The sequence below is a fragment of the Drosophila mojavensis genome, unplaced genomic scaffold, assembly GCF_018153725.1.
Source record: "Drosophila mojavensis isolate 15081-1352.22 unplaced genomic scaffold, ASM1815372v1 contig_74, whole genome shotgun sequence".
In the NCBI taxonomy this organism is placed as follows: domain Eukaryota; kingdom Metazoa; phylum Arthropoda; class Insecta; order Diptera; family Drosophilidae; genus Drosophila; species Drosophila mojavensis.
The window spans coordinates 21,260,664-21,280,800 of NW_025318899.1; the positions used below are offsets into that span (position 1 = coordinate 21,260,664).

The following is a 20,137-nucleotide window of genomic DNA, read 5'->3' on the forward strand; positions in this document are numbered from 1 at the left end:
TAGCAGCATGCAATAGTTAGCTTGACGTATTGTATGTTGGACAGTGATATTTTACCTATCGATGTATCGATACATATCTATATATTTTTAGCCATCCCCAAGTTTTTCGAAGAACAAAAAGAACGGCAGGACAAGGCAGCAGTTTCAATTTCATTCCTAATTTATTGTAAAAGTAGTAAGCAACCAGAAGAACACACGGCAAACAATGCCTTCGGCTGCTACCACATTCACCAACACCAACAACAATAGCAAGGAGAAACGCGCCTCGGTCAGCTCCATCGGTGCTAGCAGCGTCGTCGGCGGCGGCGTGGGTGGTGGCGGCTGCAACAATGGTAACGCAAGCAACGGACAGCACAGCAGTAATACTAATCTTGCTGACAGTGCCAAGTCTGTTGCGGCAACGGGAGTAGCGCCAGGCAGCGGAAGTAGCCAAACTGATTTAACTAACAACAACAACACTAACGTCAATGCCAAAGCGCTGAAACTGTCGGCCGTCGCTGCTAACGCGGCTACCGAGCCGTACAACCCGATGAAGCAAATTCTGGTAACCATTGAGCACAAGATTCGCAATTTGGAAAAGCGTAAGGTAAGTGCACAAAATATAAGAAAAAAAAAAAAAATAAGGCACCTAACACTGCAGGCATTGCCCACCATTTTTATTTTCGTTTGTGGGCCGCTTTGTTTCGTTTGCTTTTTTGTCGTGCTGTTTCCCCCTTGTGCTCGCAGATTTTTCGCGACGCCATGTTTGCTATCTCACAGAGTTGCCAGACCAATAAGAGTTGCTATAAACTAAAATATTTTATTTTGCCTTTGGCTGCAAAGAAACTATTGCTTTTTTTTTTAAAGAACATTTTTATAAACTATAATACGCGCTTAAGTTAAATTGTATATGCAGTTTAATTATGGACTGGTGTAATAACAAAAAAAATAAACATTTAAAACGCGCCGGCGCTTGATCTGGTAACTTTGGCAACTTTGGTTCCGCATGTGAGCAATCGCATTACTTTTGGTTTCGTTTTGCATTTTGTTTGTTTTATGAAATAAAACCAAATATTGAGAAAATGAAGCGCCGCAAATGTTTTGTATTTTGCAAACCGTGACTCATCCCAAAACTCTTGTCACGCATACAGACCAAATTGGAGTCGTACCGAGCCATCCAAGCTGGCGGCAAGGAACTTAGCGCCGACCAAGGAGCGGCCGTGGCCAAATATGATTCAGTCCTTGCAACTCTTGAATTCGCTCGAGACTTCTCCAAGCAAACGCAGCAGATGTTTAAGGAAGCCGAAAAGGAACAGAAGAAACAAGCTCGCAAGGTACGTTGAGTCATCCCAAATTGAATGAAATAAATGTAAAGTGCAACACAAGTATAAAATATAAATACGACATTGTGTGTGTAGGATAACCAGGCTAAATCGCTGGCGGAGATTGCCAAGATTCGCGAGCTCTTGGTCATGCAAAACGTTCTCAGCTGCTTCAACGATGAGCAGGTGCGCAATGATTTCGTGGCCGGAGAAAATGGTGCCTGCAAGCTGGAGATCGCCGATTTGGAAGTGCTTGAGAAGTTGTAAGTGGTTATTGAAAAACTAATACCAAATATATATGTATATAAGTGCGGAATATACTTCAATTGCCTGCTGATGCCATAAATTCATATGTACTTGAACAGAGTCATAATAATTGTTAATATAATTGTTCTTGATAGTTTAATTTTTAGTACAACTATAACTAATACGAGAAGAACTGTTTTGATGATTTGGCTAGGTAGATCAATTAGTTTTTAATTTATTTATTTTTTATTTTTTGTTTATATAATTTTATTAGCAGTTTTTCCGTTTATAACAGCTTAACAGTCTTTAATGTTGAAAATTTGATAAAATCATTAAAGAATAGTTCAGCAAGTCTAGAACTACAACTATTAATGTCATATTTTTATATATTTGAGTGAATTTCAAGTTTATATATTCATTTAGTGACTCATGAAAGCCTTTAATTTATACTCTGTAATATACATACAGTTGAGTGGTTTAATTTGTATGCTATTTATTATATATATACTAAAATTCTTAATTTATGTTCTGTAATATAGCTGCATGGATGTGCAAACGCGTCGACCGGAGATTGCTGAGGATGTCAGTTTCCTGGCAACCGCTCAAAAGGCAGCCGAACTCTTTGCCATGACCATCAATGCTCGAGCTAAGCCGTACGGTGATACGACATTTGAGAAACTGCGTGCGCTCTTCCAACAGATCCAGGACTGTGGCTATTTGGACAAGTACTATTTGATTCCACTGGCGGATCAGAGTGTGCAGGGCAACTGCACAGACAGCGGCACAGTTAGTGGTGAGGGCGAGACTATGCTCAATGATGTGGCGGGCATTGCAGGTGATCACGATGTGCCTATGTCGGAACCCTCGGCTCATAATTCGCTGGAGGAAGGCTTGGACAAGCTGACCACCTCCGAGGCGGGAACTGTACTGCCTGAACTGCAACAGCCGGAACGTGGTCATCTGTTGCTTGAGCCGCAGCACCAGCGTGCGCCCGTTGTCGATCCGCAGCAGCAGCAGCAACAGTTGCTGGTGCAACAACAACAGCAGTCTGGTGTGTATAATGCTGCCTCTGCAACTGCAGCTGCAGCTGCACCGGCGAGCAACACAACGCCGGTGCACATAATGTACGCATCAGCGGCGACTCAGGCAACGCATGTGCCTCCGCCAGGTCAGCATCCCCATCAGTTGCTCAGTAGCCCCGTGAATCTCCAGGCCTTGCACGGTGTGCCGCAGTCGCAGCCGCCCCAGGCGGGCGTTGCCGCTGCGCCATCAGTGCCTACTCAGCAGCAGCAACAACAGCAACAGCACTTTGGACCCACGACCGTGCGCGCTGTGGAGCACAATTACTTCAAGCAGCCGCCGCTGCAGCCTCCACAGGCAGCTGCTGCTCTGCAGGCGCCCACGCCCCAGCAGCAACAACAGTTTATGCAGCAGTTGCGTCCCCTGGCTGAGGTACTGGGCACCGGCAGCTTCCACTTTCTGCAGGACAGCGAATTGGATGCTCCGGATGCGCTGCCGCCACAGCAGCAGCAGCAGCACCAACAACAGCAGCAGCAACAGGCACCGCCACCACAACAGCTGCAGGTGCAGGGCTTAGTCTTTGAGCAACAGCAGCAGCAGAATCATGTAGATGAGCCGCAAACCATTACAACCCTGACCTTTACCAATCAGTCCTTCCCGTCCTTGCAGCAGCCGCAGCAGCCGCCGTCACAGCCACCACCACCACAGCAGCAGCAGCCGCAGCAGCAGCAACTTTTCTCACCTGTTCTGATTCATGAGCAACAGCGCCAACAACAGCAGCAGCCCCCGATGCTCATCATGGCACGCTTGGCGACACAGCAGCAGCAACAGCAACAGCAGCAACAACAGCAGCAGCAGCAGGCGGCTCCACAGCCACCTCAGGGTATTGGCATGCAGCCAGGCGATGTGACTGCAGTGTTTCCATATGACGCCGCAGTTGTCAGCTACGAGCAGCAACTGCAGCAGCAATTGGGACTGAAGCCACAGCCACAGAAGCAACAGATCGAGGAGCCGCAACAACAGCAGCAGCAGCAGCATCCATTGCAACAGCAACCTGCTAATGACGTAGATTCTAATGAGTGGCATGGACGTGGAGGCGTAAATGATACCAATGCAGCTGCCACAGCCGCATTGACCAATGTACTGAAGACCCAATCATCGGCGCTGGCCGAGCAGGCAACTCCAACGTCCAGCAACAAGTGGAGCAGCGAAATGAATGCGATGAGCAGCGCCGCCTCGAATGGCAGCAACAGCAGCAACAGCAACAAGCAGGAGTGGGCAACTCCACGCGACAACAGCAGCGGTCGCGGTGGCTATGTCAATGAGAACGACAGCGGCAACAATCATTGGAACTCCTCGCAGCAGGACAATGGCAACCAGATGCGTCGCAACTCTGGCAACTATCAGCAGCGTCGCAACGGTGGTGGCGGCGATGATCGTGGTCGAAACGGCGGCGGTAACTATCGCTCTCGACAATATGGTAACTCCTCGGCCCAGCAGAATGGACGCAATAGCGGCGTCTATTTCCGCAATAACGAGTCGAGTGGAGGCGGAAGCGGTGGAGGCGGTGGCGGCGGCAGTGGTGGTGGCGGCGGTGGAAACTACTACCAGAACGGTGTTTATAATAAGGAATCACGCTATGAGTCGTCGGGCGGCGGTTCCTATCGCAGCCAGCGTGGTGGCAATCAGCGCAACGGCAATGGATCCTTCGGGCGGCCCATGGGTGATCGCTCACGCAACACGGGTGGCGGAGGACCAGGTAACGGTAGCGGGGGCTACATCAATTCGCGCCAATCACAACAGCAACGCATGCCGCTGGGCTTGGAAAACAAAAATTAAGCAGTGAAAGGCGTGGGAAAGGCGACGGCGCAGCTGTTTGGCCATGCCACATGTATTAAGAAAGAGATCCTCTCATACAATCATACACATACACTTACACATACGCATACACAAGCATTACGCGTCATCAATACAAACACACACACACATACATATACAAATATGTCTATATGTATATATAAGTATATATATGTATTTAAATATATATGTATATATATAAATATATGTATATACATTTACGTACCCGTATATACATATGCATATATATATTTATATACACATATATATATAGAAACCGCGTTGCCACGTTGGCGTATAATTTACCGTTAGTCAGCAACGTGAAAAGATCCAAAAAGAAAAAAAAAAGAAAAAGAAAGAATAGAAACATAATGAAAAAACTGTTTGCGCATTTTTTTATAAATACAATTTAATGTTTCTATATAATTATGATTTATTTAATTAATAATTAATAAAAACAAACACAACAATCTAGTTTCTAGAACACTTACGACACAACCATACAGGAAACTTAAAAATAAACAAACAAACAAAATTGCAAAGGGTTTTTAAAACCCAACAGCAAAACGAAGACACAAAGTAAACAATAAATAATACAAATTTGTGCATGGGCACTGGACAAACAGCTGTAAAATGAAGGCGAACATAAAACAAAGGGAGAAAAGGAGCTTGGAAAAGTGCGATCAACTTTGCCAAGAAGAAAGTAGATGGAAACATAAACAGAAAATAAAAGTATTTATACGTCTTAGCGATTAAATTACAATTTTGAAACATACAAATTATATTTAATGAATTAATATAATATATTGCGAATGGATGATGAAAATATGAAAAGGAAACGCAACTTATGTAATTTACTATAAACAAATATATTTATAGTTTGTGCTCTTACTACCAATTTTATTTACAATGTTTTTTTTTTGTTTTTTTTTTTTTTTTTTTTTTTTACAAGTCTGCGCATATGAATTAATTGAAATATGCGAATGTAGTGCTGTATATGAAAAGATAAATACATTATGCCCGACTTATGTGAAGAAACAAATTATATACTTATATGCAAAATAGTGACATTAAACAAAAATCTATTTAAGTAAAGAATATTTTGCCTTATAGCTAGAACGCTGTCTTTCAAATTGACTAGATTTGTTTTTGTTTTTGCTCATCTGGCGGCCGGCTCACGTCCGTTTTTGTATCACATAGAAAACAGAGCCCGGTTAATATGAGAGCGATGCCAGCACCGGATAATACTGTCAGGGGTTCCCGATATACTAGAACACCTAGAATAAACTAAACAAAAATTGGCTGGATTAATAAATAATTCACTTCTATATGTATGCAGTTTCAAACGTACTGATAACACGTAATTGGAGGCAGCAGTGAGGACAGTTGCTGTCAGCGTCTGTTGGGTCATTTGCAAGGCCTTCAGAAAGTACCGTAGATTGCACACATTGCAAAATAACATGAGGCCAAGGGGGAAAACTTGGACTAACGCAAATTCTAAAAAATATAAATAATAAGCAATTATTTGTTAAGTGATCATTGCAAATACTTACCGAGATATGCATAGCCGGCGGGTTGTACTGCATCAACCTGTAGTAGGTTCATTGCACTGAGAAAACTGGGCAGCTTGCCAAAGAAGCTGCCGCCGGCAGCGCATGCGCCGGCTAAAAAACTATAGCGGTACTTAAACAAAACATTCATTTCAGATTCTATTTAAAGTTTATCAGCTGTTTTGCCTTGCCAATCAAACTTTCATAAGTTTGCCACCACGATTAATAATTAATGAGTATCGCATATAAAACATCGATTGCAGTCACTACTAATTATCATCAGTGCGGAATGTTTGAAAAATATCGATTAAGAGTGCAAATGAATGAAAAAAGTTGCTATTCGTATTTCAAGCTGACAATTTAATGTTTTTATACGTTTGTATTGTTGTTAAAAGAAAACATGGTTTTCAAAAGATGTGTTATATTTTTAGTCGATATATCGGCTAGAGTAATAAGAATATTTCAATTTATAATCAGCTAAAATATCGAAACTCCAGTAACCAGTAGCAATGTGTTATACTCCTCTCTCAGAAAGGAACAGATGGGACCATTTCGGATGAGCCTGAAAGCAGGAGGCCCGAACAAATACGAATACGAAGCTGGGTTAAACCTAACGGACAATATTTAAAGACAGCACATTGCTTCCTTCAGTTGAATTATTCATTTAGAGTATTGTAATTTCACAGATAAATTAGCAAACTTTATTGGCTGATATTCATAGCGGAGGCATCTGAGCTGACATCGGCTATGTGAAAGGAACCATCCTCGGCGGGCAGATCATCTTCATCCGTGTACAAGCGACGTAGACGCTCCTTGTATCTATAAATAAATGCACGATAATGAATATACCAATATATATAGGGATGTCATCTGGGGTCATACAGTTCGCTGTCGGGATTATTGTTTTGATTGCGGCACTTGTCCAATTTCTTTTCAATAGCCTTAACTTTCTCCCGATCTGGTTGCTGATAATTTTTTACCAACATGCGTATTTCTGAAATTATTAATTTAGTTTTAGAGGCGTCCAGTTGCGCTTTACATTTTACTTACTGCGCACTGCATCGATCAAACCTGGCAGCTTCTCGCGCGCCGACACAAACAGTAGGTCTGTGACGTAGCTGTCCAGGTTCTCTTGCTCCTTGCTGGCCGCATGCAGCACAGCCGCCAGTCCAATCTGTGATGGAGTGTGCAGCAGACATGCGTCCGTAAAGAACGTCGAGTCGATAAAGCTATCTATTTGCGGACGCAAACGTTCTGGATTTTGCATATTGCTGCGAGTCTGCGAATGAATAGAAAACGTTTGAGTTGAAAGGATAGTTAAAATAGAAGCATTCCGTTTCGTGCCTTGATGTCTATTAGAAAACCCTCAATCGGGCGGAACGGATTGTGTATTGTGAGGTAGTAGTTAAGTTGGCCAATTAACAGTAGCTCATTTGAGAGCACAATGTCTGTGGCCTTGTTACGATCGCCTTTTATGTTGTTAACAAACTGATTGATAGATACATTAAACTCCTCCACCTTACAGGCAACAAATACGCAAGTGGCTCTAAAAGGAAAACAAGTAATAATTAAACCAATATATATGTATATTAAAAAATATTTGATGCTCACAATATTTCCTTGGGATGATAGTCCATCGGTGTATTGTTTAAGTAAAAGCGCTTGAAGTAATGAAATGCAGTCCCAATTACGCACTTCGGCATGGTTGGCTCGAAACGCCGGCAAAATTCCACGAGATAAATTTCATACTGCTTTAGCAACAGGCTCTCTTCAGCCGGCGTTAGAAAGTAATTTTCGAGGTTGTCTTGCGATGGCGCTTCACTTCGATGCTCTTCGATGTATTTGGTGTTCTGCTCCACCCGGAATGCATGTAGTTGAGCTTCGTTTGCAAAAGTCCAAGATCGTTTTTGTGAGCTTTGCGGATACATTGTGAAACATAATCATTTAACAAAACATTGACAGTGTTTGCCTTTGACATTCGCCTGCGAACTGAAATAATGCCCACTATCGATAGCTTCAAGAAGCAATATTAGCAAAATATATCGATAGTTTATTAGTGCTGTCAACTGTGCTGCAGACTTTTGGGCGCCAAAAATATTTAAAATCATAAAAGAATAAAACACAGCTGTTTTGGCAATCTGCGTATTTCACGTGCTACACCACTGAGTCTTTTAACAGTGGTGCTACACATTTCATGAGCGGAACAGTTTACAGGCGGCAGCAAGCAATAGCTTGAGTCATCGAAACAGCGAAATTGCTCTGATTTTTGTTGCATTTATATCGAATTGAAATTAGGTCATTCGACTGTTTGTTCTCCCCGCATCTTACGCACGTCCTCTCCTGCTGGTTTGTCTGCAGTCTGCAGTGTTAACAGTTGTATACCCTTCATCGAATAAAATAAAATGAAAAGAAATTCTTTTTAGAAGAACCAGTATAATGTATATAGGGAATTTTAGTCTTGAGCTTTTCTCCATATTTGTATATAATTGCATTCTTTAAATTACCCTTCAGATGTGTGTATGTATTTCTTAACTATGCTTTACGAAGCTTACTTCTAATCGATAATACTCTTTGACTACTCTTCATTGAGGTTTCTGTATACTTTGTATGCAAGGAGCAGCGTGCTGTGGCAATAAAATTGCAATTAATTTTTATTGACAACTCTGAACTCTTGTTACAGCGTTTTGTTGTTGATCTTTAAGCGATTTCTCTGGCGCAATGTGGAAGGCGTTTTGCCGGTACTCACCGACCTGGGATGGGAAACGAAAGATATGAGAGTCCACATACAGCTAAATAGGGATCTGACAAATATTTCAACATATGACTTATTGGACAACATTTGTCTTTTGATTTTGTATGATCCTGTAGACGTTTTCTTTTTTATTCGAATAGTCTAACATCTATATAAAGTAGACCACCCAAAACGGGGATCTACTTATGTAATACAATACAAATATATTTTGTTGCGATTAACGACTGTTGAACTTCGAGCGTACAATAAAAGCGAAATAAATAAATAAATCTATGACTGAAAAAGAAATCAGTTTACAATAAAAGCTGGCCCCAGCATTTACAAACAATGAAATTCAATGCAATAATTCAATATTCAATTGAATTTTAAGCACGCCTCGTCTCGAGCGGAGCCTCCTTCTTGAATCTTTGAAACTAGAAACTGGCTCATGGAGTCATACCGTCCGATTGTCCGACCGTTTGGGCGTCCAGCCTTCTCTGACGGCAATCCATCTCAGCTTGTCTGCGCCGCACGCGCACAGACCGCGATCTACTGAGTCATATAAGCATTCATGGACATACCTACATACATGTGTACTTGGATGCATATATATGTGATTGTGTGTGTGTGTGTGTGCGTAAGAGGGAATTGGCCTCGAAAACCACTTGGCAAAGAAAACTGAGCTGGATTACGAAAACTTACAAGAAGCATGCGAGTGAGACACAGGCAAATGCAATCAAATCTGTCGGAATCGAAAGCCAAGAACTACAAAATAGGACGCTTTAAATGTATTATCTGATATTATGATCCTTAGTTGAAAAGTTCTTCATTATTGATTATTATTTTTAATTTGTATTATTCTTACTTTTTGTTATTATCACTTTTACTTATTATCAATTTTTATCTTGAATATTTTTTATTGTAATTATTTGCAAAATAATAGCGATAAAATTAATGCGAAACTACCTACCAACAGGCTGCTTCACAACACATACAAGAAAAATCACACACATGCACACACACACTTAAATATTTACTCACGCCCAATCACATTCGTTTTAACTGAATGCATAAATGCATTTTAATGGCATCTATGTGAGATGCTGCCATACGGACTCTAAGTACGTATGTATTAATATATTTGCAGGCACTGTTGTTGTTGTAATTGTTGTTGTTACTGTTTCTATTGCTTGCTTCAAATATAGCGTGTGGTCGTGGATTATGTTCGGCTTTTGGCATCTCACTTTGTCGCTACTCTCAGGGGGCGTGTTTTCACATAGACAAAAACAAGCAAATAATTGAATGTGTGAATGCTCAAATTTGTCTGCTAGATGTGTGTGTGTGTGTGTGTGTATGTGTGAGTTTTCACTTGGGGCTTAGCCAATGGGAAACATGTATAAATACATACTTAACTCTACGCATTCATTGGCTTTTAAAGATTTCACTTTCAGTTCGTTGCCTAAGTCTTTTGATTTTAGGTGACGAAGTGATTTCAACTGGAAGATATACAAATGTTTCTATTAAATGTTGCTTTGCCAATAATTCCTTTATGGTGTAGAAATATATGGAAAAATAAATATAAATATGTATTGAATATATATTCATAAATATATTCATTCATATTCATTCGAGCTACATTTCATTTATTTTTACTTTTCTCTTGCCTGCCTGTTGTTGTTGCTGCATTTGTTGTCATATATCGGCGGCATTGTCATAATTACATTTATTTAGTCAATATCCACATAGTTGACATTTGGAAATATGTCAGCCGGCTTGCGTAATGAATAAGGCATCCACTATATACGAGCCTACGGCTCTCTGTTGGCTGTCTTCCAGGGATTGTGATGGATATACACATAAGCACGGGTCATGTGACAGTTGAATCGCAAATATATTTAACAATTTGCTGTAGATGGTCATGTTAAGTCTGCTCATGTGTCAATTCGATGGAGGCAGCTCGGACCAGGCCTGACCAAGAAAAAGCATTCCAGTTGACGTCGAAACTTTCGACTGAAGTGAAAGATTTTAAATATTTACGGATCATTTTTGAAGATTCTTTTAGGCATATAAAATTCTTCAAAATTGTTTTCGTTTTTATTATTTGTTTGTTGCATTTTACATTGGGTTCGCTTAGCTTATATGTCTACGAAATAAATTATTTAAAATTAAGAAAACAAACAGAAGGGAAAAACAACATGCAAATTATAAATGACTTATGTATAATACACGTGCTAAACATAAATTAAATAAAAACACACAAATAAATGACAGTCGATTGTAAATTTGGCTAAACAGTATTTTAATATTTATATTTATATATGTATATGCGTATATTAGAGTGTGTGTGTGTGTGTGTGTATACGAGAGTATTTCGAATCGCTTAAATGCTGTAATTGAGCTAAAAACAATTTATTTGTACATACTTTCACTGGCACCAATATCGAATCGTTTGCTAATAGCCAAGTGGGATGGCTTCCTGCCGTGGCCCTATCCCGTTAGCGTTTGCGAGCGCACCAGGGTCAGGTCGAGGGGCGTGGGCTTGCGTACAAAGGTGGCGGGCGAGTCCGAGGGCAGGTTGGCTGATTCACTGAGTGGGCTATTGGAGCTGTTTGCCGTCGGACTTGCAGCATCCGTTCGTGAGCGAAGCGATAAATCCATGGGCTCCTCCTCCTCCGCTGGACTGCTCGTCGGGAACGGAAATAGCAGCTCCGACTTGAATTGCTCCTTGAAGATGGGCAACGGCGGCAAACTGCTGGCCATCAAAGCTGGCGGCAGGGTGAACGGCGTAAAGGAGCTGTACAGCGGCTCCGAGTGGCTGCGAAAGATATCCAGCAGCTCCTTGTGGCGTCGCTGCTGCTGCTCCGCAATGTCCGCCTCGGAGCTGCCCGCATATGCGGAGCTGCTCTGTCGTGCCGCCTTCCTAATGCTGTTCGTCGTTGCGCTCAGCACGCTGGTGCCGTCGTCCGTGGGATCTCCGGCCGAGGAGGCGCCCGAATCGCTGGGCGTATTGCTGAGGCGGGACTCGAGCTTCAGCTGGCGATGCTGCTGCTGCTGCTGTTGCTGCTGCTCGTTCAGATACTTGGCTGCTTGCAGAAATCCAGGCAAACTGGGCGCTGGCGTCGAGGCAGTAGATACCGCTGCCGCTGCCGCCGCCGCTGCTGCCGCCGCCGTCTGCAGTGCAATGGTGGGCGAGGTGGCGGCCGTGGCCGACTTGATGCAGGGATTCGTTTTGTCCTGGTAGGTTTGTCGCGCCTGGTTGCTCGCCTGCTGCAGTCGCGCCAGCTGATCCAGATTCGCGTTGCTCACGCTGGCTGCGCCCATGGTCGCGCCGCTGCCCTGCTGCTCCTGCAGCAGGCAGTGTATCTTGAACCAATTGGAGCGGCGGCCATAACGGGAACCGCTCTTCGACATGCCCACCAGCAGGCACTTGCGCAGCCGGCAGGCCTTGCAAGCCGTGCGATTCTTCTTGTTGATGACACAGTCCCCGTTGTGCTTGCAGCCGGCGATCGCTGCGATGTTGTTGTAGGTGCGGCCAAAAAACGACTGCAACGATGCAAAGATTTGGAATAACAATTTATGAATTTGTGCTTATGAATTCTTTCGTAGTGAAAGTTTATAAATCATTTAGATGAGAGTTCTTCAAAAACTTTGTAGTGAAGCGCTTAATTTCTATAAATTTCCTTATGAATTTCTTACTTGATCTAAGGATCTAACATATATGTTTTTATAAATAGCTACTCAAAGAAAAATTATGTTTTATAAAATTATATAGACTTTTATATCAAAAAAATATGCAAATATAATATATAATTCAAAATTATATTGCACTCAATTCCATGCATGTTTATTTTTTTATTAATGGTCTATTAGCTCAATTTATAAATTTATTTACGCTAAATCCTATATGAATTTAAATGTTTCGCTTCTGTCTATTGCTTATTACATTTTGTTTGCAGTCCAATAATAAATAGAAGGATCTCCTATCTTAAAATTTGTAACATATATTTAAATAAATCTATGCTATATCTTTGATTTAGACCATGTTATGCTTAAAGCCTTATTATCAACTAGAGCTCTGCGTTTAGATCTTATTTCAAGCCATAAAAATCAGTTTTATTAGTTCAAGTTAATTTTGAATTAAATTCAGTTAAAGTTACAGCCCGAGAGATTAAAAATTAAAATAAAAAAAATTTTGATCATTAAAAAGATTGTGGATGTCTCTTCATGCTTTAATTGCATACTAAGCCTTGTTAAGAATAATTTAATTGAAATTCAGTTCAATATTTTATAGTTATATTAGTTCAAGTATTCAATTGAAGTTTTCCAAGCCTGATTTTCGGATGTAGCTTTCTTGTTTATTTTATCTACTATTTTAATATAGAAATTTTATATTTTTTCAAAGTATCTAATAATTTTTTTATATATTGAAATTATTAAGCATAAAAACCTCATTTATTTGCAGTTGAGTCTATTCTTACATTCTTCAGTTTGTGTTCGAGGGAAATCTAGCTTTTGCTTGCCTCTATGCTTGCTGAAGCTCTGTGAGCTCCTCCGGCATTGAAAATCAATTATTGTTGATACCTTTTGCACCTGTGATTAGCATTCGGCAAGTGGCATAATTTCGATCAATTCAGCGCTTCAATTACAAAATGTGCGTTAATAAACTGCCAACAGTGTGTGTTAGCCCCAGTCTTTGCCCCTGCTATTGCCCGCTAGGGCCCGTGCCCCTGCCCCTGTTCCCGTCTCCTGCACCAGCTCCATTCATGGTGATTAAGCGAAAGAGTTTCATGCACTATTTAATGTATGTGAGTGCTTTTGTTTTGTTATTGTTGTTCGTTGGCTGTTGTTGTTATTGTTGTTGCTGTTCTATTTTAGCCAACTCATTCGAGAGCTGCTGGGCCAAAGTTGTTCGCATCGATGTTGAAGTTCATTGAGCGCCATGTTCAGCGAATAAGTTAACTTTGATGCTTGGCTCTTGCCATTGCCCATTCGCTGAGTCATCTAATATGCATGTAATTTTTATTTGATTGACTGCAGTTTACAATTGTGCTCGCCTTGAGCTCTGCCTCTCCCTCTCTCTATATGTCTCTCTCTCTCTCTCACTCTCTTTGGCGGTGTATATGTACAGATAGTCGACCCATCAGCTGCTGCTCTAAATTTGCAGATATTTTCCCATGGCATTTGAAGGTTCAGGCCATTGTGCACGTCCTCGCATCTACTTAAAGTCAATTAAAAATCAATTAATCTACCGAATTGAATTTTAATTATAGCAATAAGATTTCTCCTTTTTTTTCTTGTGTTGCAGAAGTAAAAAGCTTAATTTTGAGCTCATTTTCGCACATTTTGTAAGCATGCCGAAAGATTTTTATTGTTATTATTTGCTTCCCACAATTTTTGATTTAAATATATAATGTAATGTATGTATTTAAGTATATGGTATAGTAAAATCATTATATATATTTTTTTTTATGTTTATATGTAATTTACCTTGCAGCCCTCGCATGTGAATGCTCCAAAATGAAAACCAGCCGCTGGTTCGCCGCAGACTTTGCACAGCTGGTTCATCTGCAATGGATAATTGATTTTATTTTTGAGGTGAGGACTAATGCACTGAACTAAGTTTAGTATAAGCATAAATAGTAACTGATTAGACTTATGGCAGCATATGATATATTTTTTTTTGTTTACAATTAAAATAGTGGGCTTTTGAGCAAACTCCTTATCGTTTAATGAATGATAAATGAGAGAATTTGTTTCAAACAATGTATTAAAAATATTTTTTGATATTAAGAATGATTATTCAAATTAAAAGCTGCAAGCTGCTGCACTGAAAATTGAAAATTCAATTTAAATGCATTTCCTATTTATATTTTGTTTTGCTTTCTTTACATTCCTTAATCTTTTTTTTTTTTTTTTTTTTTTTTGAGAATAGTTAATAATCTTATTTTTGTAATGTTGTAATGTTTTTTCAATTTATTTATTATTTTTTGTTTTAGCTTAATATTTGTTATATTCTTTATTCTCACTTTTTTTTTTTTTTTTTTTTTAACAACGTTAATATTGTTATTTTTTATGAGTCTACCAAAGAATATAATGGTTTATAATCGGAAAAATAATTTAAAATAATACGAATAACTCGTATATAACTTTTTGGTGATTTAAAAATATTTGTCAAATTTAATTCAAATTGATTTTTTGATGAAAAAATGGAGTTTATGTTTAAATGAAATCTCAATAAAAAGCGGAAAACCGAAAAAGGTATAAAACCCGTTTAAAATTAAAAATGTATCATCTATAATTTTTCTTTAAAATTCGTATTGAATTATCAATCTAGATAATAATAGTAAAAATCTTGTAAAACCCTTTCGGTTTATTGATGCCCAGCTTGTCCGGCTCACACACGAGGCAACTGCAACAGTGAAAATACTTAACAGCAACAAAATAATAACAAGTAGAAGAAGAAGCAGCAGCATCAGCGGCAGCAGCATAACCGATGACCCACTGCGTTTCTCTTTACTTCGCCTCTTTATTTTTTTTTTGTGTTGAATTTTGTATTTTGAGCTTTTGGCACAGGTCGTGGTTAGAAATTGAGGTATGCGACGACCGGTTTGGGCTGGCACCGCCGTCCGAGACGGGGTAACGACAACTCGATTCCCGGCCTGGTCGCACTTCCCTCCGCATGAGGATGGGTCGTGTTCACACATCTAATATACGTAGTTACTTGTTTTCTATGCTCATAAAGCTAAGGTCAAGAAAAAGAAGCAAAAAGAATCCAATAACAACAACAACAACTGAGAAAATGCATGCGCAAACATTTTGCGTCAATTATTTGATCAAAGTGGAAATTTTTGGAAATTTTGAAATAGTTTTCACTTTAAGGGAATGAAACTTGACTTGACAAAATAAAATAAAATAAAAGGAATTGATTAGCTATGCTCTTTCTGGTGTCGCAGGTTTTATCAGTTCAATAATATTATTCAATTCAATTAATATTATGAAGATTGTATTTCAAATATAATCTTATTTGTGAATATGCTCAATATCGACCAACAGAGAGTGTGTAGATTTAGAAATTTGATTGCATGAGAATTTGAAGCGAAAGAGAGACCTAATAGGTTTACAATAGCTATCCCTGAATGTACCTAATGCTGCCATCATTGCTTTATATGGAGAAATATATAAATTACATTGAGAGAGAATGAGAGGCGCGTACACTTTCATAGAGCTACTTTGATAACACCTATGGAAAAGCATATCTGAAATTGTTAGCGTGACGCTAAAGTATTCTCCTAAATTAAGCAATAAATAAACCTATTTGATAAATAAATTTGCAATTACCGTATTTTTATCATTATTATTTTAACAAGACATAAAGTTAACTTAATAAAAACATGTTATTAAATTATTTAAGATTAGAAATGAAATTGAATTCAACATACATCTAAGATTAGTTATTAAATAGTTATTTAGTAACTCAGTAATTTAAAAATATAATATTTTTATATTATATAAAATTTCAAGTAAATTAAATTATGCAATTATTGTGTTATTATCTTTAGTGCTCAATTATATTATTTAATTGGGTAAAATTAATTATTGAATTTTTTATTTATGTTTTTTTTTTAATTCCATTTTTTTTATAGATGTTTAATTCTTTAAATAATATATTTATATTAAAAACAATATTAATTTAAACAAAACCAAAATCCTTTTTTTAATGAGTATAAAAAAATCGTATATTATTTTGAAACATTAAAAAGAAAGAATAGATCAATTATTTGTATAAAGCTCACTCCAAAATTTACCTAAGGCAGATCTATGGAACAGCTTTGTAGGATTTGCTTATATTTAAAGGGAAGCGCTTTACATAAACTTTTAGCTGCGATGGGCATCAAGATCTAAGCACAAGGTACTTGAGTTTTTGGGTCGTCTGCTGCGGCTTTTCCTTTGGCGCTTTGTTGAGTTTTCGCCGTGGGCATTGGCAGTGCCATCGCATTGGTCGATCGCAATTCAGTTTTCTTCTTATTTATTTTTGTATTTATATATATATAAATATATGTGTGTATATGTAGGTTTTCTGGAAAAGCGCACCGCTGTGCCTAAAATTGTCACGGTTTTCTGTGAAGGTGCAAATTTAATGTTTGCCAATTTAGCAGCGCTCGCTGTCACCTTTGGTGTCCATTAGCGCGCGTTTATATGCAAAGTGGCGGTCTGGCGTGTTCGCCATTATCACAGGAGCAGCATCACGCCGGGCCACCACCTGCTGAGCGCTGGCCGCAACTGCCAAGCGCGATGCGCCCTCCTGCCCAGCCAAACGGTGTCAAGATATGGACACAATAACGAACTTACCGGCAACGGGAATGGGAATCCGAATGCGAATGGCAATGGGAATGGGAATGGGAATGGACAGAAGGGTATGGGTATGGGATGGTAACCCAGCAACAACAGTGCAAGACGTGAAGTGCTTATGCTTAATGCTTGGCATTTCCGCACTCTGGCACTTGGCATTGGGTCACAGCTCTCTTTCGCTCTGCTAACTGATGCCTCAAATTATATATTAACTTAAAATTATCGAGATATTTTAAAGATTTACATATAAAGTTATGTTAGCTTGGTTTGTGAACTGTGGCATATCCGTCCTTATATTAGCTCGAGCTTTGCATGTTGCATCAAAGTATAAACTTTGATATTGATTTATTAAATATTCTTGTTTGTGCCTATTTTTTTTTTTAATATATATTTTTTGTGAATTTATATATTTTATAAATACTATATAATATTATATTATATTATAAATATATTGCTTAGAGAATTCAGCTTGACAAAATTTATTGCTAAGGAAATTAAATTTTATAAAGTTAAGATAAGATTTTACAATTTAACTTTGTCTTGGATTCTCTATAGCAGCAGAAGAAAAAGCCGTTACATATTCCTAACCTTTATTTATTATTTTTCATATACTTTTATTATTATTTTAATATTAATTTTTTAAAATTTTTTTTTTATTTATTTATTTATTATTTTAGTATTAATTTATTATTTTTATTATTTATTTAAGGATACAGAGAATATGAAATCTCATTTTAATAACTATAACATTATTTATTTGCTTTCTGCTGAAATTTAAATTTGATTTGAATAAAGGTTGAAATCAATTATTAAATAACAATTAACAAATATCCAACTTATTTATAGTAATGCTTGATTATAGTTTAATATAACCGATTCTCATCATATGTCATCTGCCTTAAGTAAACAAAGAGAGGTTGTAGTTAAATCTTAAATTTTATATTATTTGTAGCAAAAAGTGAACTTTAATCAGTGTGCTGGAAAATTACCAACTTTGGCAACTTTAGCTGTCGATTGCAGTCAACGAGTCGAGTACCTTCGAATACGAGTTTTCTGTCTGTAAGTTTTTTCTTTGGTTTTTTTTTTCGGAATTTTTGTTTGCTGATCGCTGAGAACAGAAGCAAACCGAATCTCAATCATTTGGCAACAATGAGAACAAGATCAGTTGTGCATATATAGGTACATTGGACAAGCTCATCAAGTAGCCGTTGACAGAGGCGAACGGCGAAGGATTTTTAGCAATAAGCATGGCAAAGAATAATAAACAGAAATGTGTCCTTTAAAGCAAACAAAATGTTGTACACTGCAAATCAGATAAAAGGCATTTATCCCGCTGAACAAGAGCAGCAGCAGCAGCAGGAGCGAGAGCCTTTCGAACGAGACCCAAAAAAAAAGGAGGTGTTCAAACAAGCAAACCACGATTGTTGAAAAATATTTTGCAGCAGATACAAAATAGAACAAGGCGAGGTGAGGCAAAACAGGCAAACAGGAGCACAGCGGACGAATACCAGCTCGAGATCAACTCAAATATCGGTGACACAGAGTGAGCGAGAGAGGAAGCGAGTGTGAGAGTGAGAGAGAGAGGGTGCGCGTACAATAAACAATTGCCCATAATATGCTTTATTATTAGCCTCTGCCAAAAGACGTCGCAATATGCAAATCCATTCAACAGAGTCACACGCTCTAGTTTGAATTGTTCGCTTCCTGACTGCCATCCCTCAGCTCTCTCTCTGTCAGCCTTGCCTACTCGGGGCTCTGCCGAACAGCTTCCTTAGCCCTTTTCTGCTTGATTGCCAGCAGCAGTCAGACAATTAAATGTTTGAAAATCTTCAAGTTTTTTTCTTTTCTTTTTTGTGTCTTCTCTCGTCGCCCTTTTGTAATAATTTCTTGACACTTATCGCACAAAAGGCAATAACATAATTAATGAGCATGTCAATGAGTGTCTTTTGTTTCTCAGTTGCGCTTCCTGAATGTAGTCGCTTAGCTAATCCCTTGAGCATGACACGACCAGAGTCTCGCCGCTATGCAAACTGGTTGCCTTCCATATCCTTCAGATAGCATCGGAACTATTCCAATTGATATTCCAATACAGACCTCTCATATGCCTCCATATAGCAATGCATTAGCATATGTATTAATATTTATAAATGATGTATTATGTAAACAGTCTTATCTGATTTTAATAACAACTATGACTAACTAGCCATAAATCAATTAAATGTCAATGAATATAATAAACAGTTGATTCTAGAATGATGAGCACAAACATGATGAACGTATAGCATATATGCATATAGTATACTACAACTTAACATATTTATTATAAATGATATTAACTATTTTCAATTTGATTTCATTCACTCACCTTTTCACAATATTCTTATGCAGTAAACTGCATAAATTCGTTAACTTTAAATTTTGCTCAGCTCTAGTTTTCGCTTTTATTTTTGTATATTTTTTTAAATACTAAGAATTATATATTTGATTTTTATTTTATAGCTAACAGAGATATTAACTTTTACACAAATCACACTCTTTCCATATGCATATATATTTCACAATTATTTCTGATAATATTATTTATACGATTGCATTATGTGTAACACTTTTGCAGTTGTTTTATTTTGGCGACGGCTTTTCACAAGACTTGGTAGGTCGCACGTCGTGCGTCGTGATTCGTGAGTCACGTGCGCGTACCGTTACCGAAGAGCGCGTGTATCCTCACGTTCAACTGTTTCAGTTAGCGGTATTCTGCAGCCTTGCGATGCTTTGCAGCGTAGCGCCCATCCGAGACTAAACCGTCATCATCGTTCTGAGCTCCAACCAGCCGACCGACTGGCCCTGGCCTCAAAGATCATCAGCCAGCAGCAGCAGCAGCAGCAGCCAGCAGCATTTGAAGTCGCGCGCGCACGCGTCTTCACTGTATTACGTATATGTGTGTGTGTGTGTGTGTGTGTGAGTGAGTGAGCGAGATTTTGTATAACAGCCCAGTCGGACATTTAAAGGCAACACGATATGGCATATGCGATGTGCTAGAAGTAGATGATATATTAACAAAATAAAAATAGAAATAAAAATTATAA

General features: G+C 38.8%; 4 protein-coding genes across 5 annotated transcripts; 1 reads left to right on the plus strand and 3 right to left on the minus strand.

Annotated features, from left to right (window-relative positions):
• Window positions 1-91: 91 nt before the first annotated feature.
• LOC6583208 (caprin homolog) lies at window positions 92-4,515 on the plus strand. 2 transcript variants are annotated; one of them, XM_044010367.1, is made up of 5 exons: window positions 92-586; window positions 1,131-1,313; window positions 1,398-1,564; window positions 2,087-3,173; window positions 3,237-4,515. In XM_044010367.1, exons 1-5 carry the CDS (start codon window positions 206-208, stop codon window positions 4,404-4,406), a joined length of 2,988 nt encoding a protein of 995 aa, XP_043866302.1. In that variant the 5' UTR covers window positions 92-205; the 3' UTR covers window positions 4,407-4,515. The 2 variants fall into 2 exon arrangements, with proteins under 2 accessions (XP_043866302.1, XP_002008882.1); XM_002008846.4 differs by having other exon boundaries at window positions 2,087-4,515.
• A 1,022-nt stretch (window positions 4,516-5,537) lies between these two features.
• LOC26528464 lies at window positions 5,538-6,210 on the minus strand. The gene is made up of 3 exons (XM_015162775.3): window positions 5,978-6,210; window positions 5,776-5,921; window positions 5,538-5,711 (listed from the first exon to the last, which is right to left on the minus strand). The coding sequence occupies exons 1-3, from the start codon at window positions 6,123-6,125 to the stop codon at window positions 5,562-5,564; spliced, it is 444 nt and encodes a 147-aa protein (XP_015018261.1). The 5' UTR covers window positions 6,126-6,210; the 3' UTR covers window positions 5,538-5,561.
• A 402-nt stretch (window positions 6,211-6,612) lies between these two features.
• Window positions 6,613-7,977, minus strand: LOC6583209 (cyclin-H). Its single transcript, XM_002008847.4, has 5 exons — window positions 7,586-7,977; window positions 7,319-7,520; window positions 7,025-7,253; window positions 6,857-6,968; window positions 6,613-6,793 (listed from the first exon to the last, which is right to left on the minus strand). Exons 1-5 carry the CDS (start codon window positions 7,900-7,902, stop codon window positions 6,676-6,678), a joined length of 978 nt encoding a protein of 325 aa, XP_002008883.1. The 5' UTR covers window positions 7,903-7,977; the 3' UTR covers window positions 6,613-6,675.
• Window positions 7,978-10,786: 2,809 nt separating this feature from the next.
• On the minus strand, window positions 10,787-19,893 carry LOC6583210 (protein embryonic gonad). The gene is made up of 3 exons (XM_002008848.4): window positions 19,420-19,893; window positions 14,193-14,270; window positions 10,787-12,248 (listed from the first exon to the last, which is right to left on the minus strand). The coding sequence occupies exons 2-3, from the start codon at window positions 14,268-14,270 to the stop codon at window positions 11,193-11,195; spliced, it is 1,134 nt and encodes a 377-aa protein (XP_002008884.1). The 5' UTR covers window positions 19,420-19,893; the 3' UTR covers window positions 10,787-11,192.
• Between the last annotated feature and the right edge of the window lie 244 nt (window positions 19,894-20,137).